We start from the raw sequence: 27,847 nt of genomic DNA on the forward strand, positions 1-27,847 counted from the left end.
GGCCTAATTTTTGTATTTTTAGTAGAGATGGGGTTTCATCGCGTTGGCCAGGCTGGTCTGGAAATCCTGACGTCAGGTGATTGCCCACCTTTACCTCCCAAAGGGCTGGGATTACAGATGTGAGCCACCATGCCTGGCCATTTGTGTTTTTAATTTTTTTTTTTTTTTTTTTTTTTTTTTTTTGAGACGGAGTCTCGCTCTGTTGCCCAAACTGGAGTGCAGTGGCCAGATCTCAGCTCACTGCAAGCTCCGCCTTTAGGGTTCACACCATTCTCCTGCCTCAGCCTCCCGAGTAGCTGGGACTATAGGCGCCCGCCACCTCGCCCGGCTAGTTTTTTGTATTTTTTAGTAGAGACGGGGTTTCACCGGTTTTGCCAGGATGGTCTTGATCTCCTGACCTCGTGATCCGCCCATCTCGGCCTCCCAAAGTGCTGGCATTACAGGCTTGAGCCACTGCGCCCGGCCTAATTTCTTAAAATACTGAGCCACCACGTTATTTTATTTTATTTTATTTATTTTTTGAGACAGAGTTGCTCTGTGCCCAGGCTGGAGTGCAGTGGCACAATCTCGGCTCACTGCAATCTCCGCCTCCTATGTTCAAGTAATTCTCCTGCCTCAGCCTCCTGAGTAGCTGGGATTATAGGCATGTGCCACCACGCCCAGCTAATTTTTGTATTACTATAGATGGGGTTTCACCATGATGGCCAGGCTGGTCTCCAACTCCTGACCTCAGGTGATCCACCTGCCTCGGCCTCCCAAAGTGCTGGGATTAGCCACCACACTCAGCCCAGTGGATAATTCTCAAGCACTTTTATTTACATAAATTGCTTTGTGAGTAGCTGTCATCCATAGAAATTATGAACTACTTCTTAGCCACATGGTGGTAAAAATAGATAAATGTTACAACTAACGATCTTTTTTTCTTCCTTCTCTTTTTCTCTTTTTGAAGCCGCTATGTGAAACAGCCTTTACCTGATGATTTTGGCAGCTCACCCTTGGAGCCAGGGACCTGCAATGGCTCCAGGAACAGCTGTGAAGGTAAGCATGCACCATGCTGTGTGGCTGTGACTGACCAAATACCTCCTGATTTCCCTCTTCTTCTTCTTCTTTTTTTTTTTTTTTTTTTTTTTTTTTGAGATGGAGTCTCGCTCTGTTGCCTGGGCTGGAGTGCAGTGGCCGGATCTCAGCTCACTGCAAGCTCCACCTCCCGGGTTTACGCCATTCTCCTGCCTCAGCCTCCGGAGTAGCTGGGACTACAGGCGCCCACCACCTCGCCCGGCTAATTTTTTGTACTTTTTAGTAGAGACGGGGTTTCACCGTATTAGCCAGGATGGTCTTGATCTCCTGACCTTGTGATCCGCCCGTCTTGGCCTCCCAAAGTGCTGAGATTACAGGCTTGAGCCACTGCGCCCGGCCGATTTCCCTCTTCTTCTAAAGGTGTTATACACATGGGAGAAGGGGGTTGGGACTGGGTTGGGGCTCTGCCTACAGCAGCAGACTTAGGAGCTGGGTCTACAACATTCCACTCTGTTGTCCAACTTTGCTACCTTGTGGAATCTTCCTTTTTTTTTTTTCCCCCAGATAGGGGTCTCACTCCTGTCACCCAGGCTGGAATGCAGTGGTACAATCATGGCTCGCTGTTACTTCAGACTCTTGGGCTTAAGTGATTGTCCCACCTCAGCCTCCAGAGAGGCTGGAACTACAGGTGCATGCCACCACGATGCCCAGCTAATTTTTAAATTTTTTTGTAAAGACCAGCGGTCTTGCCATATTGCTCAGACTGGTCTTGAACTCCTGGCCTGAAGCTATACTCCTGCCTTAGCCTCCCAAAGGGCTAGGATTACAAGCGTGAGCCACCGCACCTGACATGTCACTTTTCTTTTCTTTTTTTTTTTTTTTTTGAGACCGAGTCTTGCTCTGTCGCCCAACCTGGAGTGCAGTGGCCGGATCTCAGCTCACTGCAAGCTCCACCTCCCGGGTTTACGCCATTCTCCTGCCTCAGCCTCCCGAGTGGCTGGGACTACAGGCGCCCGCCACCTCGCCTGGCTAGTATTTTGTATTTTTTAGTAGAGACGGGGTTTCACCGGGTTAGCCAGGATGGTCTTGATCTCCTGACCTCGTGATCCGCCCGTCTCGGCCTCCCAAAGTGCTGGGATTACAGGCTTGAGCCACCACGCCTGGCTGACACGTCACTTTTCTTTTTGGGACTTAGGTGACTCAGTGGCTTTATTTCTGTAAAATCATAGATGTCTTTCAAGTTAGTGCTGTAAATTCTTTTTCTTTTTCTTTTTTTTTTGAGACAGAGTCTTGCTCTGTCGCCCAGGCTGGAGTGCAGTGGCCGGATCTCAGCTCACTGCAAGTTCTGCCTACTGGGTTTATGCCATTCTCCTGCCTCAGCCTCCCGAGTAGCTGGGACTACAGGCGCCCGCCACCTTGCCCGGCTAGTTTTTTTGTATTTTTTTAGTAGAGACAGGGTTTCACCGTGTTAACCAGGATGGTCTCGATCTCCTGACCTTGTGATCCGCCTGTCTTGGCCTTCCAAAGTGCTGGGATTACAGGCGTGAGCCACCGCGCCTGGCTTTTTTTCTTTTCTTTTTTTTTTTTTTTTTAAGAGTAAAGTCTTAAGGCCGGGCGCGGTGGCTCATGCCTGTAATCCCAGCACTTTGGGAGGCTGAGGCGGGCGGATCACGAGGTCAGGAGATCGAGACCATCCTGGCTAACACGGTGAAACCCCGTCTCTACTAAAAATACAAAAAACTAGCCGGGCGTGGTGGCGGGCGCCTGTAGTCCCAGCTACTCGGGAGGCTGAGGCAGGAGAATGGCGTGAACCCTGGGAGGCGGAGCTTGCAGTGAGCTGAGATTGCGCCACTGTACTCGTGCCTGGGCGACAGAGTGAGACTCTGTCTCAAAAAAAAAAAAAAAAAAAGAGGAGTAGGGGCTTGATTATCACCCAGTCTGGAGTGCAGTGGTGCAATGATGGTTTACTGCAGCCTCAACCTGCCAGGCTCAGACTATCCTTCCACCTTGCCCTCCTGAAATGCTGGGATTACAGGTGTGAGCCACTGCACCCAGCACATAAATTCTCAGTTGCAGACAGGCGTGATGGCTCATGCCTGTAATCCCAGCACTTTGGGAGGCCGAGGCAGGGAAATAATCTGAGACCAGGAGTTCGAGACCAGCCTGGCCAACATGGTGAAACCCTGTCTCTACTAAAAAATACAAAATTAGCCTGGCGTGGCAGCGTGAGCCTGTAATCCCAGCTACCTGGGAGGCTGAAGCACAAGAATCGCTTGAACCCAGGAGGCAGAGGTTGCAGTCAGCTGAGACCGCATCGCTGCACTCCAGCCTGGATGACACAGCAAGATTCCTCAAAGAAAAACAAAAACAAAACAACAACAACAAAAAATTATCAGTTGCAAAACCAAATGTCCAGATTCCTCCAAGACATGCTGTCCTAGAAAGTGAGAATTGACTTTAATTAATTAATTAATTAATTTCTATGTGGAGTTTCACTCTGTTCGCCACTGGAGTGCAGTGGCGCAATCTTGGCTTACTGCAGCTTCAATCTCTTGGGTTCAAGGGATTCTCCCACCTCAGCCTCCCGAGTAGTTGGTACTATAGGTGTACACCACCACACTTGGCTAGTTTTGTATTTTTAGTAGAGACGGAGTGTTTCCATCATGGCCAGTCTGGTCTCAAACTCCTGGCCTCAAGTGATCTGCTCACCTCCGCCTTCCAAAGTGCTGGGGTTACAGGCCTGAGGCATTGTGCCCAGCTGAGAATTTACTTTAAAAATAATGACCACAAGGCTCTGTCTTCAAGAGATACTCCAAATTATTTTTGGCATTTTAGGGTTGAGTAAGTTTTATTATTATTATTACTATTATTATTATTATTATTTTTTCTTTTGAGACAGGTTCTTATTCAGGTGATCCACACACTCCTTTAGGTCCCCTGCTGATTCTCTGACAGAGCTTGGGTAGCTTCTTTCAGTGGATCCTGCTTTTCTGCTTTTTCTTTTTCTTTTCTTTCTTTCTTTTTTTTTTTGAGACAGAGTTTTGCTCTTGTTGCCCAGGCTAAAATACAGTGGCACGGTCATGGCTCACTGCAGCCTTGACTTCCTGGGCTCAAGCAATCCTCCCACCTCATCCTTCTGAGTAGCCAGGACTGCAGGAATGTGTCACCATATCCAGCAAATTTCTTTTTCTTTTATTATTATTTTTTTTGTAGAGACAAGGTCTTCCCGTGTTCCCCAGGCTGGTCTTGAACTCTTGAGTTCAAGCAATCCACCCGCCTTGGCCTCTCAGAGTGCTGGGATCATAGGTGTGAGCCACCACATACAGCCAATATTTGGATTCTCTTTTTTTTTTTGAGACTGAGTCTCGCTCTGTCACCCAGGCTGGAATGCAATGGTGGGATTATAGGTGCCCACCACCATGCCCAGCTAATTTTCTTATTTTTAGTAGAGATGGGGTTTCACCATATTGGCCGGACTGGTCTCGAATTCCTGACCTCAGGTGATCCACACACCTCGGCCTCCCAGAGTGCTGGGATTACAGGCATGAGCCACTGCACCCAGCCCCAATATTTGGCTTCTTGTTCTTGCCTGAAATGTTATGTTCATTTCCCGCTAGGGATAAACAGGAATATATTTTGTGTATAAGTCCACCAGCAGGTGTTGGAATGGTAATGGTAGTCTCTGAACAGACCCTGGGTGATCTGTGGCACTCTGGAAGCTAAGGCACTCTGATCCCCAGCTCAAGGTGTGGGGTGGACTTGAACAAGTCACTTCATCCCTCTGAACCTTGGTTTACCTATCTGCAAAAAGATACCTGCTTCACAGATCTGCGATTACAATTTGAGGTCATGTGCTTAAAGGACAGGGCACATGAAAGGCACTCAGTCAGTAACAACATCTTGTGAGTGTGTTTGCTATTTTTATTGCTAACTCTGCTTCTTAGGCATGTCTGGGACAATGAGTGTCACCTTTTGAATCCTACAGGTGAATCTTGGTGTGTAGACTTCAGACCTTGTTTAAGCACAAAGGTTTTTTTTTTTTTGTTTTTTGTTTTCTTTTGAGGTAGGCTCTTGCTCCGTCACCCAGGCTGGAGTGCAGTGGCGTGCTCTTGGCTCACTGCAAGCTCCGCCTCCTGAGTTCACGCCATTCTCCCGCCTTAGCCTCCTGAGTAGCTGGGACTATAGGCGCCCACCACCACGCCTGGCTAATTTTTTGTATTTTTAGTAGAGATGGGGTTTCACCATTCACAGGATGGTCTCGATCTCCTGACCTCATGATCCACCCACCTCGGCCTCCCAAAGTGCTGGGATTACAGGCATGAGCCACTGCACCTGGCCAATTTTTGTATTTTTAGTAGAGATGGATTTTCACCATGTTGCTCAGGCTGGTCTTAAACTCCTGACCTCAGGTGATCCACCTGCCTCAGCCTCCCAAGGTGCTGGGATCATAGGCTGCTTTTTTTCTCATCCTGTGAAATACAGTCCATGGCATTTAATTCTGACTGCATTGGCCCAAGGCTTCTGGCATTGTCCAGGTAACTGGCAGCTGGTGGCGTGAACCAGGACAGAGTTCTTATGAGTATGAGGGCACTGCTCATTTCCTGAGTGGGACTGAGGCAGTTTTGGGTTCTGCCCTTCTCCGAGAGGCAGCAGGCAGGGCAGGTTTTTCCTTACCAGTGTAGGAGGGGGACAGGCTTATTGTGTGTAAAGGGACAGTGTCATGTCTCAGGAGTTAAGCAAGTTCGGAAAGGAACCTCCATGAGAGCCAGGGGTTGTGGGCTTTTAAATAGCACATTCTCCTTTTCTCAGAATTTCCATTTTTACTGATCAAGTATGTAGACTCTGTTTTAAATCTGCTCTTCTCTATTACTTTTACACCACCTTTTGGAGTGGTCCCCATCTTTGCTAAAGTTACATACTTGATACTTTAACTTTCCGCTTAGACTGTGTCCTCCCCTTATGGAGCCCTGGGACCTAGCATGGTAAACCTGCACCTTAGAGACCTTTAGTAAATACTAGTTAAAGGAAAATTCAGGATAGGTTTTTTTCTGGAGGAACTGAATATTTGTGTTTATTGTAATATTTGAAAATAGCTGGGCATGGTGGCTGACGCCTGTAATCCCATCATTTTGGGAGACTGAGAGGGCAGATCACTTTAGGCCTAGAGTTGGAGACCTGCTTGGCCAACATGGAGAAACCCTGTCTCTACTAAAAAATACAAAAATTAGCTGGGCGTGGTGGTGCGTGCCTGTAATCGCAGCTACTCAGGAGTCTGAGGCAGCAGAATTGCTTGAACCTGGGAGGTGGAGGTGGCAGTGAGCCAAGATTGCACCACTGTACTCTAGCCTGGGCAACAGAGCGAGACTCCGCTTCAAAAAAAAAAAAAAAAAAGACAATTGACCTTTAAGATGTGTTTCTCGGCCGTGTGTGGTGGCTCACGCCTGTAATCCCAGCACTTTGGGAGGCCGGGGCGGGTGGATCACGAGGTCAGGAGATAGAGACCATCCTGGTGAACATGGTGAACCCTTGTCTCTATTAAAAATAGAAAAAAGTAGCCGGGTGTGGTAGCACGCACATGTAGTCCCAGCTACCCGGGAGGCTGAGGCAGGAGAATCGTTTGAACCCGGGAGGCGGAGGTTGCAGTGAGCTGAGATCACGCCATCGCGTTCTAGCCTGGACGAGAGTGAGACTCCATCTCAAAAAATAAATAAATAGGGCCAGGCGCGGCGGCTCACGTCTGTAATCCCAGCACTTTGGGAGGCCAAGGCTGGTGGATCATTTGAGGTCAGGAGTTCAAGACCAGCCTGACCAACATGGTGCAACTCCGTCTCTCCTAAAAAATATATAAAAATTAGCTGGGCATGGGCACATGCCTGTAATCCCAGCTGCTCAGGAGGCTGAGGTAGGAGAATCGCTTGAACCTGGGAGGTGAAGGTTGCAGTGAACCGAGATCGTGCCATTACACTGTAGTCTGGGTGACAGAATCAGACTCCATCTCAGATAGGTAGGTAGGTAGGTAGGTAGGTAGGTAGGTAGGTAGGTAGATAGAGAGATAGAAAGAATGGCTAGAGTGAGACTGTCTCGGATGGATGGATGGGTGGGTGGATGGATGGATGGGTGGGTGGGTGGGTGGATGGATGGATGGATGGATGGATGGATGGATGGATGGATGGGTGGGTGGGTGGGTGGATGGGTGGGTGGGTGGATGGATGAATGGGTGGATGGGTGGGTGGATGGGTGGATGGATGGGTGGATGGGTGGATGGGTGGATGGGTGGGTGGATGGTGGGTGGGTGGTGGGTGGGTGGATGAAAGATAGTGTTTCTCACCAAGCTGTCGTCTTGAGTGTTGAGTATGTGTTTCATTTAAGCCCTTTTCTCTCTGTGGGCCTAATGATGAAGTTGCAAGAGTGAGAGACCATGTGCTGTGATGTGATGGCCAGTAGACAGGATGGCAGGGCTGCTGAATCTCATTGTGCCTGCAGGTGGCTCATTTAAGCTCTCTGAGCCTGTGCTTCCTCATCGTGGAATAGCAGTGCCCAGTCTGCCTGTCTTGCAAGGGTGTGGTGAGGGTCACATGTGAATTCAAGTTAAATGCAAAGAAATAGATTTAACTTCATATACACAGAACAAAATCTGGAAGGAAACACCATAGTTATGTATTAAATAAAATTTTTAACATTGAAATGGTGGGAAATTATATACATATTGTTTTCCATTTATGTGCCAGGAGAAGATGAGGAAGAAATGGAGCATCAGGAAGAAGGCAAAGAGCAGTTTTCAGAAACAGAAGGCAGTGGGGAAGATGAGCTGGGAAATGACCCCACTAAGACCACCCAAAAGAAGATCAAAGGCCAGCCCTGCCCAAAAAGGCTTTTTACCTTCAGTCTTGTGAACTCCTATGGAACAGCTGACATAAATTCACTTGCAGCTGATGGAAAACTACTTAAACTCAACTGTAAGCACTTTTTCTGACCTTTTAAGCTGGGCTTTAGGGACTTAGGATCTGTTTGAAAATCCTTGCACTTGATACTTACCGCATTGGGCTTTCACAGTCTCTGTGCCTCCAGGAGCAGACACTTGTATGATCCTTGGCTTGAAGCCGCCTAAGGACTGTTTCAAAGGTCTCCCTACCTTTCAGGCTTTTCTTCTCGGTCCTCGATGACCTCGGAGGAAAGTAGGTCTCTCTCCGCTTCCTCTGTGGGAGTTTGCTGTGGGTCAGTAACCTTTCCCATGGCCACTCTTGGCAGCAACATTTCCCCATACTTGTTCACTTATAAGAATAAACGCATATTTATTTTGTTCATTAATGCTAAAGAAATGTGATCCACCAGAGGATGGTCATGGATTTTGTAGCCTCACTGACACATGGAGGTTGTAGTGGAGACTGCTGTACAGACAGGAAGAGGCATTCTGAGGGGTTGTGTGAAAAGCACAATTGGCCAGTGAGGACACGTGCCAGCTGGGGGAGGGGAAGCATCTCTGTCTTTCAGCTCCCTTCCCACCTCACCCTCCTGAGTAGCTGAGACTACAGGTGCACACCACCATACCCAGCTAATATTTGTAGTTTTTTTTTGAGACGGAGTCTCGCACTATCACCCAGGCTAGAGTGCAGTGGCCGGATCTCAGCTCACTGCAAGCTCCACCTCCCGGGTTTACGCCATTCTCCTGCCTCAGCCTCCCGAGTAGCTGGGACTACAGGCGCCCACCACCTCGCCCGGCTAGTTTTTTATATATTTTTTTTTAGTAGAAACGGGGTTTCACCGTGTTAGCCAGGATGGTCTCGATCTCCTGACCTCGTGATCTGCCCGTCTCGGCCTCCCAAAGTGCTGGGATTACAGGCTTGAGCCACCGCGCCCAGCCCATTTTCAGGTTTTTTGTGGTTTGTGGTAGGATGATAAATCTGGGCCCTATTACTCCATCTTGACCTGTGCGCTTTCAGAATTCTCCATAGTTAGTTCCTTTGTAGCTTATCTGTATCACTAAGGAAGTCTTTGCCAAAGGCTTTTTGGGTCTGGGGGTCAGAAGGGCTGGCCCATTGCAGAGCATTGCTCTTGGCAGTGGCTGCTGATGGGGGAGAAGGTGTTGATGGTGTGGCCTGAGTGTGATCCTTCTCACTCCTGTCACTTGGAGAGCCTCTCCTGTTGCTTGCCATTCCATAACAAGTGACATTTTGGTCCTCCTCAGCTCGATCTACACTGGCCATCGATTGGGACAGTGAAACTAGGAGCCTTTACTATGATGAGCAAGAATCTGAGGTAGGTCCCTTGGGGTTTGTGGTCGGTGGTGTCTGTTGATTTCTGCTCTGGATGTGGACTGCGATCACTTTCACCAGTTGCACAGCAATTTAGAAAGTTATATTTAAGACTGAGAAGGAAAAGCACTTCAAGATTTTGTCATTTTATGTTCAGAGTCTCTAGAAAGGTTACTACATTCCATGTGGGAGAGCCTCTGAAGGCCTTCGTGTCTTAGTGCAGTAAGATCTCTTTCTCCAGCAGAACTGAGTGCTTTGTTTCCCATAGGCCTATGAGAAGCATGTGAGCATGTTGCAGCCTCAGAAGAAGAAGAAGACCACAGTGGCCCTGAGAGACTGCATAGAGCTCTTCACCACCATGGAGACCCTTGGGGAGCATGACCCCTGGTATGCAGCTCCTCACTCTCTGAGCGGAAGCCCCATGCACCCCAGGACTCAGATCTGCCAGGGCCATCTGTGCACATAAACCCCTTTGTATTTGGATGTGTCACTTCTTTATATAGCCAACCCTACAACATTGTCCTCTGTGAGTTGAGGTTTCCTAGGAAAGCCATCACCCCATTTTGAATACAGGTCCCTGGCCAGAAGCAGTAGTGTTGAGTGTTGACCTAAAGGATGGCAGCTGTCAGGGGACTGCAGCTGTGCCTCCATGCATGAGTGCCCAAGTGGCACCGGCTGCCTGCCTGCCCTACTAAGTAGAGGTTTTTCTTTTCAGGTACTGTCCCAACTGTAAGAAGCATCAACAGGCAACAAAAAAGTTTGACCTATGGTCCTTGCCCAAGATCCTGGTGGTCCACCTCAAACGTTTCTCCTACAACAGATACTGGAGGGATAAGCTCGACACAGTTGTAGAATTCCCAGTCAGGTGGGTCATGGTGACTGTGGTGTTAGGAACATTTAAAAACAGGCAGAAAATCTTGGCACTGATTGGCTGAGTGGTTTGCCACCAAAAACTTCTGAGTAAGGATGTGTGTTGCTGGGCTCTAGGAGGTCAGAGTTTAGCTGTAGTTACCCCTCCTGTCCCTATCCTGCATCTTCGGGGAAGAGACTCTTCAGTGGAAGCATTTGCCCAGACACAGGCTGCTCACAGTCATCCCTGCCACTGCTAGTTTCCCTCTCAGGTCACTTAGGCCACCTAACTGTCCTGTTTTTCCTGTCCATCATCTGTCACAGGTAGCCTCACCTTAGCAGAGGCAGCCCAATAGGGGACAAGGCAACCAAGAATAGCTTGCCAGGGAGAGTTGGGTTATTATTGGGGGGTGCAGTTGGGCTGCAGACCTGCCATGGTCCTGTCCCTGGGGTAGGGACTGGGACTGGCTGTCTACTCATATCCTCTCAAGCCCCATGGTACAGACCGTAACTAAGAACAGGAAAATAAGTCAACAGATAGATGTTCCCTGGCTGGGCACAGTGGCTCATGCCTGTAATATCATCAATTTGGGAGGCCAAGGTGGGAGGATCACTTGAGCCTAGGAGTTCAAAAACAGCCTGGGAAACAGATTTCCTCTCTACAAAAAATAAAAAATATATTTAAAAAAAAATAGGCTGGGCATGGTGGCTCACGCCTGTAATCCCAGCACTTTGGGAGGCCAAGGTGAGCAGATCACAAGGTCTGGAGATCAAGACCACCTGGCCAACATGGTGAAACCCCATCTCTACTAAAAATACAAAAGTTAGCTGGATGTGGTGGCACGCACCTGTAGTCCCAGCTACTCAGGAGGCTGAGGCAGGAGAATCGCCTGAACCTGAGAGGCAAAGGTTGCAGTGAGCCAAGATCGTGCCACTGCACTCCAGCCTGGTGACAGAGCGAGACTCCATCTCAAAAATAAAAATAAAAATGAGGCCGGCACAGTGACTCACACCTGTAATCCCAGCACTGTGGGAGGCCAAGGCAGGTGGATCACTTGAGATCAGGAGCTGGAGAGTAGCCTGGCCAACATGGTGAAATCCTGTCTCCAGTAAAACTACAAAAATTAGGTGGGTGTGGTGGTGCATGCCTATAATCCCAGCTACTTGGGAGGCTGAGGCAGGAAAATCTCTTGAACCCAGTAGGTGGAGGTTGCAGTGAGCCAAGATTGTGCCACTGCACTCCAGCCTGGGTGACAGAGCAAGCCCCTCTCTCAAAAAAAAAAAAAAAAAAAGTAGGCTGGGCGCAGTGGCTCACACCTGTAATCCCAGCACTTTGGGAGGCTGAGGCAGGCTGAGACTAGGTCAGGAGATCGAGACCATTCTGGTTAACACGGTGAAACCCCGTCTCTACTAAAAATACAAAAATTAGCTGGGTGTGGTGTGGCGGGCGCCTATAGTGCCAGCTACTCAGGAGGCTGAGGCGGGAGAATGGCATGAACCTGGGAGGTGGAGCTTGCAGTGAGCCAAGATTGTGCCACTGCACTGCTGCCTGAGCGACAGAGTGAGACTCCATCTCAAAAAAAAAAAAGGGAAAAAAAGGGAGTTGCCCACAAAATGCACATTTTAAAATGCTTTCTGGGGGAAAGAATAGATACATGAAGTATAGCATGTCAGCAGGAGACTCTAGGTGATGGCTAGTATTTGTTGTAAAAATTCTTTATCTTGGCTGGGCTCAGTGGCTCATGCCTGTAATCCCAGCACTTTGGGAGGCTGAGGTGGGTAGATCATGAGGTCAGGAGTTTGAGACCAGCCTGACTAACATGGTGAAACCCCGTCTCTACTAAAAGTACAAAAAAAAAAAAATTAGCCAGGCATGATGGCGCACGCCTGTAATCCCTGCTACTTGGGAGGCTGAGACAGGAGAATCACTTGAACCCAAGAGGCGGAGGTTGCCGTGAGTCAAGATCATGCCACTGCACTTCAGCCTGGGTGACACAGTGAGACTTCGTCTCAAAAAAAAAAAAAAATTCTTTATCTTTTCTGTGTGTTTGAAAAATTTTAAATAAAGAATTGGAGGAAGAAAGCTTTCTGGGGCCTGTTTTGGTTGAGTTTAAATTATTATGGCACCAATTGTAATTCTGTTAAGAACAGCCATTTCTGCATAGTTGCTGAAGCCTCTGTGTGTATCTCTAGACCCACTCATCACCATTTTGTCTGGTGCTGGAGTTACCCAGAAAGTTTCTCCCATTTTCTTTTGCTGCTGTTCTTTTTTTTTTTTTTTTTTTTGAGATGGTGTCTCGCTCTGTCGCCAGGCCAGAGTGCAGTGGCACGATCTCGGCTCACTACAACCTCTGCCTCCTGGGTTCAAGCGATTCTCCTACCTCAGCCTCCTGAGTAGCTGGGACTACAGGTGCGCGCCACTACGCCCAGCTAATTTTTTTATTTTTAGTAGAGATGGGGTTTCACCATGTTGGCCAGGATGATCTCGATCTCCTGACCTCATAATCTGCCCACCTCTGCCTCCCAAAGTGCTGGGATTACAGGCGTGAGCCACTGCGCCTGGCGTTTTTGTTGTTGTTGTTGTTGTTGTTGTTGTTGTTTTTTATACGGAGTTTCGCTCTTGTCGCCCAGGCTGGAGTGTAATGGCACTATCTCTACTCACTGCAACCTCCGCCTCCCAGGATCAATCGATTCTCCTACCTCAGCCTCCCAAGTAGCTAGGATTACAGGCATGTGCCACCATGCCCGACTAATTTTTGTATTTTTTAGTAGAGACGGGATTTCACCATGTTAGGCAGGATTGTCTCAATCTCCTGACCTTCTGATCTGCCCGCCTCGGCCTCCCAAAGTGCTGAGATTACAGGCGTGAGCCACGGTGCCCGGCCTAATTTTTGTGTTTTTAGTAGAGACAGGGTTTCAGCATGTTGGTCAGGCTTGTCTCAACCTCCTTACCTCAGGTGATCCACCTGCCTCGGCCCCCGCAAAGTGCTGGGATTACAGGCAGGAGCCACCACACCCGGCCCCATTTTCTAGCCTGAATATGTCAGTGGTCAGAACATGGACCCTAGGGCCCCTTACATCTTGGTCTTTCTCGAATAGTTTGAGTGCCTCCCTGTGTTCTGCTCTGTTGCATAACAGAGGTTGCTGGGTTACTCTAACTACTTTGTCTGGGTTTAACATTCAAGAACTATTTTTGTGTTTTGTGCTCAGAGGGCTGAACATGTCTGAGTTTGTCTGTAACCCGTCAGCAAGGCCTTATGTGTACGACCTCATTGCCGTGTCCAATCATTATGGAGCCATGGGGGTTGGCCACTGTAAGTATTGACATCTGCTTCCTTCTGAGATGTTGAAATGCGCTTGGCCATCATCTCTCACCAGTGGACCAGGCATTGCCCTAAATGCTTTGCTTATGCAGTTTCACAGGCTTCATGCTGCAGTCTTTCTTCATAGTGATTCCCCTCTCTGTTCTTTTTTTTTTTTTTTTTGAGGCGGAGTCTCACTCTGTCGCCCGGGCTGGAGTGCAGTGGCCGGATCTCAGCTCACTGCAAGCTCCGCCTCCCGGATTTACGCCATTCTGCCATTCTCCTGCCTCAGCCTCCCGAGTAGCTGGGACTACAGGCGCCTGCCACCTCACCCGGCTAGTTTTTTTGTATTTTTAGTAGAGACGAGGTTTCACCGTGTTAGCCAGGATGGTCTCGATCTCCTGACCTCGTGATCCGCCTGTCTCGGCCTCCCAAAGTGCTGGGATTACAGGCTTGAGCCACCGCGCCCAGCCTGTTCTTTTTTTAATTCTTTTTTTTGTTATTTTTTTTTTGAGATGGAGTCTCGCTCTGTTGCCCAGGCACAGTGGCGCAATTTCTGCTCACTGCAAGCTCTGCCTCCCAGGTTCACACCATTCTCCTGCCTCAGCCTCCCGAGTAGCTGGGACTACAGGCGCCCGCCACCACGCCCAGCTAATTTTTTTGTATTTTCAGTAGAGACGGGATTTCATCGTGTTAGCCAGGATGGTCTTGATCTCCCAAAGTGCTGGTATTACAGGCGTGAGCCACTGTGCCCGGCCTTTTAGTTCTTTTTTTAAAGTTCTTTTTTCCATTTTCATATTCTTTACTTCAGTAACCCCACCTCTAGGAATCTATCGTAAGGAAATAACTTGACACTGGGGAGAAGCTTTATACACACAGATACCTGTTTAAAACAGTGAAAAGTTAGAGCATTGGTGACCAACTGGCACTACTGTCTACTTGATGGAAGAATACATAAACATTAAAAATAAAATTAGGCCAGGCATGGTGGCTCATGCCTATAATCCCAACACTTTGGGAGGCCAAGGCGGGAGAATCACTTGGGACCAAGAGTTCAAGACCAGCCTGGCCAACAACGCAAGATACTCTCTCTAAAAAATAAAAAAAAAAATTAGTTAGATGTGATGGCACCCCTGTAGTGCCATCTACTTGGGAGACTGAGGCTGGTGGATCCATTGAACCTGGAAGGTTGAGGCTGCAGTGAGCCATGATTGTGCCACTTTACTCCAGTCTGAGCAACAGAGCAAGACCTATCTTAAAAAGATAAGAAGTAGGCCAGGCGTGGTGGCTCAACGCCTGTAATCCCAGCACTTGGGGAGGTCAGGCAGGTGGATCACCTGAGGTCAGGAGTTCAAGACCAACCTGACCAACATGGAGAAACCTGGTCTCTACTAAAAATACAAAATTAGCTGGGCGTGGTGGCGCATGCCTGTAATCCCAGCTACTCGGGAGGCTGAGGCAGGAGAATCACTTGAAGTCCAGGAGGCGGAGGTTGTGGTGAGCCGAGATCATGCCATTGCACTCCAGTCTGGGCAACAAGAAAAACTCCATCTCAAAAAAGAAAAAAAAGATAAAAAGTAAATAAAAATTAAATTAATACTAACCTGGGGAAATGCTGATTGTATGTTAAATGAAAACAACTACACAAAATTACATCCTTACAAAAGGTATTATCACAACTGTGGTAACGAACAAGCAAAGAAACTGTGATGGGCCGAGGAGTGTGAGCCTGGAAGGATTGACACCAAAATGTTAATTTTACTTTTTCCCTCTTTGCTTTACTGTTTTGCAAAATTTCTGTAAGGTTTGCTTTTTTTTTTTTTTTTGAGACTGAGTCTCGCTCTGTTGCCCAGGCTAGAGTGCAGTGGCACGATCTCGGCTCACTGCAAGCTCCTCCTCCTGGGTTCATACCATTCTTCTGCCTCAGCCTCCCAAGTCGCTGGGACTACAGGCACCCGCCATCATGCCCGGCTAATTTTTTGTATTTTTAGTAGAGATGGGGTTTTGCCATGTTGCCCAGGCTGGTCTTGAACTCCTGGGCTCAAGTGATCCACCCTGCCTTGGCCTCCCAAAGTGTTGGGATTACAGGTGTGAGTCACCGTGACCAGCCTGTGTTCATTTTTATTTGCTAATTTTTGCATACAAACATACCATTTGGGCAAGTTTCTCATCCTCAGTTTTCTCATCCATGAGGTTAGGCTGGTTGTGTGAGGGTACACATTGGGCCTACAGTTGGAACTTCAAGATTGAAAGCCACCATTGCTGCTATTGTGTCAAGCACAGACTGTGTGAACTGGCCGTGAACACCTTCTCTGTTGCCCTTTCCCATGATCCTCACTACCACTTTGTGCAGTCAATGCTATAGTGAGGAACTGAGGCTGCAGTGTTGAACACCTTACCTAAAGCCACACGGTAAGATGACACTGGAAATCAGATCTCCATTGGATTCTGAGGTTTCTGAGAGTCTGGGTGGAGCAGGAACTGGGCTGGGATTGCTGTAATAAACACATCCTGCTTGGGAATAGTCTAAAATCGAGACAGGGAGCATTGTCTGTGAGAAGTGCTTAAATCATTGTGGGAAACTGTTACCCAACCACAGACTCTGGACTCCTAGTTTGAAAGATAAATTTCTTTCTTTTTTTTTTTTTTTTTGAGACAGAGACTAAGGTATATTGTTCACATCCCAGCTCTTTAAACCCAAACACCCAGTGTTCCCCTAACTGGGATTATTCTGCAGGCTCCAGAGGCACTAAGCATTCTGTTGATGTTAGTAGCCACCTGCCTAGACGCAGTGGGGGAGATTGACTTGACATGTCCCTGTGAGAGCTATTGTTTTGCTTAAATCTTCGAAGTTTCAGCTCCTTTTACAGGTTCCCTGGTTTTAGATTATTGCACATAGCCATCCTGAAGATTGGCACTGAATAGCTCTATTTTTTGGATTATTTTCCCAAAATTATAGTTTAAAACCTTGGTCCCTGACAGCTCCATTTTTAGCCTTTTCATCCTTTTTGAGAAGGAACAGATTAGAAAAGAAGGTGAGTTGTTTTTTGGTTGTTAAGACACATACTGTAAACTATTTTTCATTTCAGGGGTTTTGTTTTGGGGATTTTTGTGTTTATTTAGTGCATGCCTAATAAGCTAGCCAGATTAATTCTCTGGAGACCGCTAGAGTATTTTCTTTGTTAACTTGGCAGACACTGCATATGCGAAGAACAAACTGAATGGGAAATGGTATTACTTTGATGATAGCAACGTGTCCCTGGCCTCTGAGGATCAGATAGTGGTGAGTAGGCCATGATATGTGGTTCTTCCTCGTGTCTTTATGGATTAAAGCTGGGAAGAGCCTCTATCAGGCTAGTTGGTTATTTCATCATCCTGATGTGACAGTGGGAGCTAGGTGTGAGAGCTGGCTGGCATTCCTTCAGGGACCTTCATAAATGAGATGCTCAGCTCACCTCAGAGTTCTCTGCACAGGGCTCCTTCCATTCCCCGCTTCCTGGCAGGGGCAGCCATCCTCAGGTGGAAGGGTCTCCACTGTGTGGATATGGCAGATCTTTGAGGGTTTTGGACAGCTAGAAAAAAGCTGGGGAAAATGGGTGATTTTTCCAACCACTGAATGGCCTTTCCCCCTCTTGTATTTTAGACTAAAGCAGCTTATGTGCTATTTTACCAGCGTCGAGATGATGAATTTTATAAGACGCCTTCACTCAGCAGTTCTGGTTCCTCTGATGGAGGGACACGACCAAGCAGCTGTCAGCAGGGCATGGGGGATGATGAGGCTTGCAGCATGGACACCAACTGATGCTGACTCCACGATCCTGCCACCCTGCAGCACCAGCGTAATTCCCCAGGAGAACATCTTTGACACTCTGCAGGCTGCTAGTGTTCTGTCTAAAAACCAGACAAGGAAATACCCTTCTTTTATGAGCAGAAGGGGGAAAAAAAAAAAAAAGACTGTTTACCTAGAAGAAGCTATGTCCAGTGGCTGAATTATTTTTATTTTTAAACAGGTGGTGAGAAATTTCTGTGAAACCTGTGAAGCTGAAAAGGGGTGGGATGGGGGTACACAATGGAGTATGTCTGATGGATCCCAAAGAATGGAGAGAAACACAGGCGCTGAGTATGGAGCAGCCTGGAGACCCACCCCACCTGCAGGGCTGCCCTGAGCGCCTGGATTTCTGGTCCTGATGCTGATACTGGTTACCCCAAGTAGTCTGCTCACAGTAACCCAAGCCTCAAGTAAACTCCCCTTTCCCTCACTATGTGCACTGATACGGGTTTATAATTTTTTGAAAGTTACCCACTGAAGCCCATTTCTCCGTTGAGTCATCTTGTAATTTCCAGCTTTCTCCCCGCTAAGGAAATGAAGATATTTAGTGTTGGGGATCCTGGCCCCTCAACCTCCTTTGGAACCCAGCAGTTATGTTATATCCCCTGCTACCCTAGATGAATTAAGACGGTTAAATGCTGCGTGGAACTTTTATTAGATAACACACTTTTTATTAGGTAACACTTAAAGGAAGTCAGTACATAAAACTGCCTGGTGCTTTGTCCCGTCCAGTTGTTTCCATGTTGGCTTGAGAACAGAAATCTTTGTGGGAGTTGTCAGCCTGGAAAGGGCTCCAGTTCATGCCGATTTAGGGTAGTAATACATTTTGGTGTTACCCAGATGCTTTCTAGAACGGGTTCTTTCCTCATCCCTGCCAAGACTCTTACCGGGGCCCCGGTGGAAAGACCCGTCCCCATTCCCACCGAGGGGCCAGCTGCCGCGTGTGGGGCCACAAGGCCTTAAGGAACCGGACGTACGGGTCTGGGCTTTTTTGACCTTTAACCTAATCCGTGGGGGTCTGGGGCCTGCGCGGGGCGCGCGCATGCGATGACCGTTGGCTGGGTCGGTGTCACTGCGCTGCGGGTGAGGACAAAGACGTGGCTGCGACCTGCCAGAGGGCGGGGTGCGGGGTACGGCCCGGCGGCCTGGGAGCCGCGGTGGGGCGAGAGGCAGTGGCGGGTCAGGCCAGGAAGCTGTGGGAAGTGGGGCGGGGCGTCCTTGGGGTTTCTGGCAGATCGCGGGTTCGTCCGCGATAGCCGACAACCGCCTACTCCAGGAGGAAAGTCCGAGGCTTGTGGGTCCTGCTTTAGCCAGGGCCAAGCTCCGGGAAATCGTGGCCGATCGGGGTGGTTTGCAGCCTCATTTGTAACGTTGTGTTGCCCTGTGCATTTCCAATGCATTACATAAAGGCATGGTCGCTTTTAGGAGAAATGTCTGAAAAACTAAGAAGATGCAGAAAGGAACTGACTGCAGCCATTGACCGGGCATTTGAAGGAGTTAGTTATTCCCAGGAGTGCACAAGCCAGCGGAGGCTGGAACTGAGCGCCGCGCCGCTCTCCTCCTCGCTGCCCGTGCACAGGCTCCTCTGCAGAAGACATCCTCTGGCAGCCTGCTCCTCTGCTGTTCCTTTTGCTGCTGTCCCATGTGCTCCTGAGAATGAGAACCCTGCCTTTGCAACAAACCATGCCCTGGTAAATGCAAAACCACATGCTTTGTGCCCCGAGAGAAAACCTCTGACCAGCAAGGAAAATGTATTGATACATTCCTCCATTTTGGCATCTGAAAGAGAGTCTTGGAGAACTGCAGGAGAGGGGGAAAACTGGAGAAAAGAAAATTTAAGGTGATTCTAATTTTGATAGCTTAACAGCTACAATTAAGGGGATTCTTGTTTCTGAAAAAATTGTTGAAGGTCCTAGATTTAGTTCATGACAGTGCTTTACCTCCTCTTGGCAACTCTGTGACTGCATTTGGGGAGTTCATAGACATTCTTCAGAATCTGGCCTAGGAAACAGTTATATTTTGTGTATGTGTTCCAGTTGAGGGGCTAGTTGTCAATCGTTGATGTCAAACCAGTCATGGAAACCACTTTGCAGTACCCAAAGGGGTAGTGGATGTAAAATAACCTGGTGTTTAAAATAACCTTATTTTTTAAGTTGCAGAAACAAAGTCTTAATTCCATCTTAACTCCTGTGTTTGAATCTGGACACTGGGGCCTTTGATACCCTCCTTTGCCCACATTAGGGAGAGGCTGAATTGAAGTCTGGGCCCTACTTCCTGGATTATTTTTGCCTCTGCTCCCCACTCTTACCCCAGCGTTTTTGGACCATCACCAGGTCTCCTCTAGACTTTTTCTCCCAAGTAACTTGAAATTGCCTGGTCCCAGACACCTTGACTTGGAGAAGGGATGAACATAAGAGATGAAACTTCAAAGTTCTGCCATCTTGGCTGCTTCATAGGAAGGGAATAAAGAGGCCATTTAATTCATTCAACTCCACAAAAAAATTTTTTCCTTTCAACTCCACAAATATATTGGTACTCATAAGCAGTGCAGGCCTTATCGGGTGTGGTGGCACACCTGTAATCTCAGCACTTTGGGAGGCTGAGGTGGGTGGCTCACTTGAGGTCTGGTGAAACCCTGTCTCTACTAAAAACACAAACAGTAGCCGAATGTGGTGGCACGCATCTATAATCCCAGCTACTCGGGAGGCCGAGGCAGGAGAATTGCTTGAACCCAGGAGGCAGAGGTTGCAGTGAGCTGAGATCTTGCCACGGCACCCTAGCCTGGGTAACAGCAAGACTCCATCTAAAAAAAACAAAAACAAAAAAATGCTGGGCACAGTGGCTCACGCCTGAATCCCAGCACTTTGGTAGTCTGAGGCGGATGGCTCACCTGAGGTCAGGAGTTTGAGACCAGCCTGGCCAACATGGTGAAACCCAGCTCTACTAAAAATAGAAAAATTAGCTGGGCGTGGTGGTGGCCGCCTGTAATCCCAGCTACTCCAGAGACTGAGGCAGGAGAATCACTTGAACCCGGGAGGCAGGCAGAGGTTGCAGTGAGCTGTGATTGCGCCATTGCACTCCAGCCTGGGGGACAGGAGTGAGACTTCGTCTCAAAAAAATAAAATAATAAAAATAAGTAAATAAATAAAACAAACAAATGCAGGCTGGGTGAGGTGGCTCATGCCTGTATTCCCAGCACTTTGGGAGACCGAGGTGAGTGGATCGTCTGTGCCCAGGAGTTCGAGACCAGCCTAAGCAACATGGCTAAACCCTGTCTCTGAAAAAGAAAAAAAATTAATGCAGTCTGTGATACAGGCATGTGAGTCTGTAATACAGTCATGTGAGTTATTACGGTAAAGCTGTTAGTTTCTCCACTGATGTAGCAGTTTCCAATTGTCCTCTAATCAAAGCATAAATGACAAGATCACTAGTAAGTTTTTGTCTTTGAGATTATCTAAAACTGAGTTTCCCTTCAATATTTTCTTGAAAGAGAATCTAATTCCCCACCTTTTCTTCCCCCCAACCTGGGGCTGCAGGAAAGATATGGAGAGAGATTTGAAGGCTGACTCAAACATGCCACTCAACAATTCTAGCCAAGAGGTCACGAAGGATCTGCTTGATATGATCGGTGAGTACAGTGGGCCAGTCCATCCTGTCCTTGGGAAGGTAGGTCCTTCACATGGGTCTGAATCAGCAAGTATCTCAGATTTAAGAAACACTCTCGGCCGGGCACGGTGGCTCATGCCTGTAATCCCAGCACTTTGGGAGGCCGAGGCGGGCAAATCATGAGGTCAGGAGTTCAAGACCAGCCTGACCAATATGGTGAAACCCCGTCTCTATTAAAAATACAAAAATTGGCCGGGCGCGGTGGCTCAAGCCTGTAATCCCAGCACTTTGGGAGGCCGAGGCGGGCGGATCACAAGGTCAGGAGGTCGAGACCATCCTGGCTAACACAGTGAAACCCCGTCTCCACTTTAAAAATACAAAAAATTAGCTGGGCGAGATGGCGGGCGCCTGTAGTCCCAGCTACTCGGGAGGCTGAGGCAGGAGAATGGCGTGGACCCGGGAGGCAGAGCTTGCAGTGAGCTGAGATCCGGCCACTGCACTCCAGCCTGGGCGACAGAGCGAGACTCCGTCTCAAAAAAAAAACAAAAAACAAAAATTGGCCGCGCCCGATGGCTCACGCCTGTAACCCCAGCACTTTGGGAGGCCGAGGCAGGCGGATCACGAGGTCAGGAGATTGAGACCATCCTGGCTAACATGGTGAAACCCCGTCTCTACTAAAAAATACAAAATATTAGCCGGGCATGGTGGCGGGCTCCTGTAGTCCCAGCTACTTGGGAGGCTGAGGCAGGAGAATGGCGTGAAACCAGGAGGAGGAGCTTGCAGTGAGCCGAGATCGCGCCATTGCACTCCAGCCTGGGCAACAGAGCGAGACTCAGTCTCAAAAAAAAAAAAAAACAAAAATTAGCCGGGCGTGGTGGTGCATGCTTGTAATCCCAGCTACTCGGGAGGCCGAGGCAGGAGAATCGCTTGAACCTGGGAGGCAGAGGTTGCAGTGAACCGAGATTGCACCACTGCACTCCAACCTGGGGACAGAGTGAGACTCTGTCTTAAAAAAAAAGAAAAAAGAAACACTCTCTTCTAGTTTGAGTACCATACCAAGATCTGTCTCTTAAAATTTTTTTTAATTAGCTGGTCACAGTGGTGTGTGCCTGTAATCCCAGCTACTAGGGAGGCTGAGGTGGAAGGATCACTTGAGCCCAGGAGTTCAAGCTATGATCATACCACTGTACTGCAGCCTGGGCAACTGTATGAGATCCCATCTCAAAAAAAAAACACCACCACCACTTTTTGGGGGGAGAGACAGAGTCTCATTATATTACTCAAGCTGGAGTGCAGTGGCACAATCACAGTTCACTGCAGCCTCAACCTCCCTAGGCTCAGGTGATCCTCCCAGCTCAGCCTCCCAAGTAGCCGTAGTACTACAGTAGTACTACAGGTGCACGCCACCATGATTGACTAATTTTTGTATTAGGGTTTTGCTATGTTGTCCAGGCTGGTTTCGAATTCCTAGGCTCAAGTGATCCACTTACTGTAGCCTCCCAGTGCTGGGATTACAGGCAAGAGCCATAACGCCTGCCCAAAACACTCATCTTTTTATTTGGTAGATTTGTTTTGCTCAGACTCTGCATTGAGTACAGAACTGAATGTTAACAAACCCTGTTCCTTCCCTCATACAGTTGATTATCTTGTGAGGTGATACATCAATCAGGTCATGTCATAAATGTCTAGATACATTGAGTCCCTGAAGGCAAGGGATGGTGGCCACTAGGACATGGTGATTGAGCTTAGATTTTTAGGAAACAGGACATAGGCAAAAAGGAGAGAGTAGTTTAGCTGGGGTCGGTAATTAAAGGTTAGGAGAAGGGCTGGGCACAGTGGCTCACACCTTTAATCCTAGCACTTTGGGAGGCAGAGGCGGGCAGATCACTTGAGGTCAGGAGTTCGAGACCAGCCTGGCAACATGGCGAAACCCCTTCTCTACTAAAAACACAAAAAATTAGCCAGGTGTGGTGGTGCACGCCTGTAATCCCAGCAACTTGGATGACTGAGGCATGAGAATTGTTTCAACCCAGGAGACAGAGGGCAGAGGTTGCAGTGAGCCGAGATCGCACCACTGCCCTCCAGCCTGGGTGACAGAACGAGACTCTGTCTCAAAAAAAAAAAGAAAAAAAAAAAGATTAGGAAAACAATTAGAAGTCAAAAGCTTTCCTATAATTCTACCACCCAGAGATAACCACTGTTAATACAGTATAGCATACATCCTGTCAGACTTTTTTTCTACATACAAATCTGAATGTCTTATATGTGAACTACATGTGCTCTATTTTTTGTTTTGTCTTTTTATTATTATTAGTAGTAGTATTTTTTATAGAGACGAGGTCTTGCTTTGTTACCCAGGCTGGTCTTGAACTCCTGGTCTGAAGTGATCCTCCTGACTCAGCCTCCCAAAGTGCTGAGTTTATAGGCACACCATGCCAATGTGCCCTGTTTTTAAAAAACTCATACTACAGCTCCTAGTAAAGGGATGTATAACCTGGGGTGCTACCTGAAGCTATTGTTTCTGAAGGGTCTCCAGGTTATGAGGGAGGAAAGGAAGGCCTGGTGAGGGTAGGTACTCACCCTGGGCCACAAAGTAAAACCCCTGTCAGCCTGTGAGTCTCCTCCACTAGCTCTAGGAGGTAAACTGAAGTCATTACTGCCTCTACTCACCATCTCCCTTGGCCTTCACCAACATCAGGAAGCCTTTTTTTGAGACAGGGTCTCACTCTGTTGCCCAGGCTGGTCTCAAACTCCTGGGCACAAGTGATTCTTCTACCTCAGCCTCTCAAGTTTCTGGGATTGCAGGTACACACCACTGCTCCTGGCTGGGCAGCATTTTGATTACCCTAAAGACCTTGTTTTTTTTTCACATTGTGTCTTGTCATCCCTGAGAGCCAGGACAGACAACCACGTACATTTCTATACCCTCACACTTACACCTTTCTTGGGGACTGGCATGTGTTTGGAACTCAGTAAAAGCTTGGGCCTGAAAGGCAGGTACCAAACCCACCTTAATTTGGCAGTCTGGCAGCCTGCCTGTCCTGGGGCAGGAATGCCTGCTTTTGCATAATCCCTGACGAATGACAACCCATTCATGGTTTTTAACTTGCACCTGAAATGTCTTCAGAAACCTTCCACTGGAATTGTAAAGCTGAATGTTCTTATTTTTAAGACCATACAAGCATCCGAACTATTGAAGAATTGGCTGGAAAAATAGAATTTGAAAACGAATTGAACCACGTGTGTGGTCATTGCCAAGATTCACCCTTCAAAGAGGAAGCCTGGGCCCTGCTCGTGGACAAGAGCCCTCAGAAGGCCTCAGATGCTGACCCTGGCAGCCTCAAACGGGCTTTTGATGATCATAATATCATTGAGACTGTTCTGGACTTGGAAGAGGACTACAATGTGATGACCTCTTTGAAATACCAAATTGAGTAAGGACAGTTGATCTAAGCTTTGATTCCTTACAGCAGGAGGCTGCCCTTCAGCCTGAGCAGAAGCAGCCACAGTGGCCGTCAGGGGCCACATTTCTCAAAAGATTGGCAGAACCTGAATTACCAGACCCTTTTTAAATCCCAGTTATGTTCCTTTTTAAGCTGTTAGACCAGTTTTTTTGAATTCCATTGCTTTGAAATGTTTCCTATTACTGATTTTTTTTTTTTTTTTCACTTTCCTTGACCTCTCGAATGTGTTTTTTTGATTGATGTTCAATATACCCAGTACCCATGGTACGTGTGGGTTGTGGGCCTCTTCTGTGTCTCTTGGTGTTCTTTTCCATGGACCCCTAAAAAAAGTGCAGGAGTGGCCAGGCACAGTGGCTCACGCCTGTAATCCCAGCACTTTGGGAGGCCAAGGCGAGTGGATCACTTGAGGTCAGGAGTTTTGAGACCAGCCTGGCCAACATGGGGACACCCCATCTCCACTAAAAATACAAAAATAAGCCAGGAGTAGTGGTGTGCACCTGTAGTCCCAGCTACTTGGGAGGCCGAGGCAGGAGAACTGCTTGAACCCAGAGGCAGAGGTTGCAATAAGCCTAGATGGCACCACTGCACTCCATCCTGGGTGACAGAGCAAGACTCCGTCTCAAAAAATAATAATAATTTAGCTGGGCGTGGTGGTTCATGCCTGTATTTCCATCTACTTGGGTGGGGGCTGAGGCGAAAGGATCACTTGAGGCCAAGAGGTGGAGGTTGCAGTGAGCTGAGATCGTGCCACTGCACTCCAGCATGGGTGACAGTGAGACCCTCTCTCAAAAGAAAAAAAAAAGGGGAAGAAAGGAAACTGAATCTCAGGGAAGTGCCCACCTCCTGAGCTAATAAGAAGGAAGGAATATGGGGGTGAGGCAGAGCTGATGAAAGGCTGTTTTTTGCTTTGATTTTTTTTTTTTTTTTTTTTTTTGAGACGGAGTCTCACTCTGTCGCCCAGGCTGGAGTGCAGTGGCCAGATCTCAGCTCACTGCAAGCTCCGCCCCCCGGGTTTACGCCATTCTCCTGCCTCAGCCTCCCGAGTAGCTGGGACTACAGGCGCCCAGCCACCTCGCCCGGCTAGGTTTTTGTATTTTTTAGTATTAGCCAGGATGGCCTCGATCTCCTGACCTCATGATCCGCCCGTCTCGGCCTCCCAAAGTGCTGGGATTACAGACTTGAGCCACCGCGCCCGGCCTGATTGTTTTTAAAGACCAAGTGAAGTATAGTATAAGAAGGGGGGAAAAAGGGGAACAAGCAGTTAGATCCGTAACTGTCAGTAGTCAACTGAGATAACTCACTACCTTTGGACCAGCCAGGGCTGTTTATAAGTGCTAAAGCCTGAACAAACCAAAGAGTTGGGGAGAAAGGCCTAACAGCTGAGTGATTGCTGAGCAGACTGTCCTTTAGGCCAGTGACTCTGGCATAGGGCTGGCTGCATAGCCAGCAACACCCCTTACCACAGGTCTAGTGATTCCTCTGGGCTCCAAGGTGGAGGCTACACACCCACTCCTTAGCAGAGGTTGGCCTGGCACCTGCTGGCGCCCCAAGAACTATAGTATGGTTAGACCCTGGCCACTTGATTGCACGTACCTCCCCAGTGGGCGTGCCCTGGTTCCCAACCAGTTGTGGTCACTGCCACTGCCCTGCCTGGGGCAGGAGTAGAGGTTAAGACTAACTAGAGGCTCCTTCCAGGCCGCCTACCACTCAGTCCTTGCAGGAGGTAACACACTCGATAAGCATTCACAGCCTGTGGAGTCAGAGGCCAATTTCTTCTCCCTGAGCAAGAAGAATGGAAGCAAATGAGAAGTGCTCACAGCATGCTCGACTGCCCCTGCTCAGGTGAAGAATAGCCTGTCTGGATGGAGAGATGTCAGGTTACTTGATACTCAGAAAAACAGGTCTCAAAACAGTGTCTTCCAAATAATACATGTGGTTGTGGACACTCTTCTATAGACGAGGTGGAGCTTAATTCCTGTCCTTACCCCCATATTCCCACCTCATTACCACCCTTTGAAGGTGAACTAGACTTAATGATTCTTCCTATGATTAAAGTGGGAAAAGGGAAAAGTCACAAATTTATAGTGGGGAAGCCTGGCAGACACCTAACCAAGTGATGTCATGTATATGTCATGAGAGGGGTACATCACTTCCCTGGTATTCCTACCAAAAACCAAAATTCCCACTATATGATCATGAGACAAATGTTAGACAAATCCAGACGTGGGGGACATTCTACAGGATACCTGGCCAGAACTCAAGACTGTCGAGATGGCCAGGTGTAGTGGCTCATGCCTATAATCCCCAACACTTTGGGAGGCTGAGGTGGGCAGATCACTTGAGGTCACGAGTTCGAGATCAGCCTGGCCAACATGGTGAAACCCCATCTCTGCTAAAAGTACAAAAATTAGCCGGGCGCGGTGGCTCACGCCTGTAATCCCAGCACTTTGGGAGGCCGAGGCGGGCGGATCATGAGGTCAGGAGATCGAGACCATGGTGAAACCCCGTCTATACTAAAAATACAAAAAATTGGCCAGGCGCAGTGGCGGGTGCCTGTAGTCCCAGCTACTCGGGAGGCTGAGGCAGGAGAATGGTGTGAACCCGGGAGGCGGAGCTTGCAGTGAGCCGAGATCGCGCCACTGCACTCCAGCCTGGGCGACAGAGCGAGACTCCGTCTCAAAAAAAAAAAAGTACAAAAATTAGCCAGGCGTCATGGCATGTGCCTTTAGTCATAGCTACACAGGAGGCTGAGGCAGGAGAATTACTTGAACTCAGGAGGTGGAGGTTCTGTGTGCCAAGATCGCATGACTGCACTCCAGCCTGGGCAACAAGTGAGACTCCACCTCAAAAAAAAAAAAAAAAAAAAAAAAAAAAAAGACTGTTCAGGTCATGAAAAATAAGGAAAGACTCAAAAACTATCAACAGAGCACTAAAGACCAAGAAGACAGAATGGCTAAATGCAACATGGAATCCTGGAGTGCACCCTGGAACAGAAAGAGAACATTATTGGAAAAACTGATAAAACTTGAATAAAAACTAATGTTTAATGTATTGATGTCAGTTTCTCAGTTTTGACAAATGTATCAGAGTTATGTAAGATGTTAACATTGGAGAGGCTGAGTGAAGGATATATATGAAGTATCTTTTCTGTAAATCTAAAGTTATCCCCAAACTTAAAATGCATGTAATTGCACTTTGGATCAAGTGCAGCTGATCTCAAGTTTGTGAAAATGTGTATGAGCTCATGTGCAAAAAAACTTTTGGGAGTGATGGATAAGAGGGTATAGTCTTTTTTTGTCATCTGTATTTTCTAATTTATCTGCAGTGGACATGTATCAATCACTTCTTTAAAGACAAAAGCAGTTAGTTTAAAAATCCTCATCTCTAGTCAAGTAGCCATGGACATCCTTCACAAAGTACCTGTCCAGACCCAACTTTCAGTTTCTGGAGTGGAGTCTAGGGGCCACAACAGGAGGGCTTGGCAGGACCCTGACACAAGGGCAGTCCTTTTCTGGGGTAGCTAGATCC

At 48.0% G+C, this 27,847-nt stretch overlaps 2 protein-coding genes across 4 annotated transcripts in view; both read left to right on the forward strand.

Annotated features, from left to right (window-relative positions):
* Nucleotides 1-17,960, forward strand: part of USP4 (ubiquitin specific peptidase 4) — a 68,168-nt gene extending 50,208 nt beyond the window's left edge. For 2 of the 3 annotated variants that reach the window (XM_010369793.2, XM_010369802.2), the window contains 8 exons: nucleotides 950-1,038; nucleotides 7,746-7,973; nucleotides 9,203-9,273; nucleotides 9,538-9,656; nucleotides 9,985-10,134; nucleotides 13,329-13,432; nucleotides 16,615-16,703; nucleotides 17,064-17,960. In XM_010369793.2, coding sequence (XP_010368095.1) covers nucleotides 950-1,038; nucleotides 7,746-7,973; nucleotides 9,203-9,273; nucleotides 9,538-9,656; nucleotides 9,985-10,134; nucleotides 13,329-13,432; nucleotides 16,615-16,703; nucleotides 17,064-17,222 — 1,009 coding nt within the window. In that variant the 3' untranslated portion in view covers nucleotides 17,223-17,960. The remainder of the gene's footprint in view (nucleotides 1-949; nucleotides 1,039-7,745; nucleotides 7,974-9,202; nucleotides 9,274-9,537; nucleotides 9,657-9,984; nucleotides 10,135-13,328; nucleotides 13,433-16,614; nucleotides 16,704-17,063) is intronic. The other variant, XM_010369810.2, reaches the window with a different exon arrangement.
* On the forward strand, nucleotides 17,602-25,110 carry C1H3orf62 (chromosome 1 C3orf62 homolog). The gene is made up of 3 exons (XM_010369819.1): nucleotides 17,602-19,089; nucleotides 20,786-20,877; nucleotides 24,028-25,110. The coding sequence occupies exons 1-3, from the start codon at nucleotides 18,644-18,646 to the stop codon at nucleotides 24,291-24,293; spliced, it is 804 nt and encodes a 267-aa protein (XP_010368121.1). The 5' UTR covers nucleotides 17,602-18,643; the 3' UTR covers nucleotides 24,294-25,110.
* Nucleotides 25,111-27,847: the final 2,737 nt, after the last annotated feature.

This window comes from Rhinopithecus roxellana, chromosome 1 (genome assembly GCF_007565055.1).
Source record: "Rhinopithecus roxellana isolate Shanxi Qingling chromosome 1, ASM756505v1, whole genome shotgun sequence".
In the NCBI taxonomy this organism is placed as follows: domain Eukaryota; kingdom Metazoa; phylum Chordata; class Mammalia; order Primates; family Cercopithecidae; genus Rhinopithecus; species Rhinopithecus roxellana.

Excerpts from the sequence above, each read along its gene's own strand:
- C1H3orf62 (XM_010369819.1), top strand. The coding sequence starts at position 18,644 with ATGCATTACATAAAGGCATGGTCGCTTTTAGGAGAAATGTCTGAAAAA. Across the intron at positions 19,090-20,785 it reads TGGAGAAAAGAAAATTTAAG|GAAAGATATGGAGAGAGATT; the intron begins GTGATTCTAATT and ends CTGGGGCTGCAG. Across the intron at positions 20,878-24,027 it reads GGATCTGCTTGATATGATCG|ACCATACAAGCATCCGAACT; the intron begins GTGAGTACAGTG and ends CTTATTTTTAAG.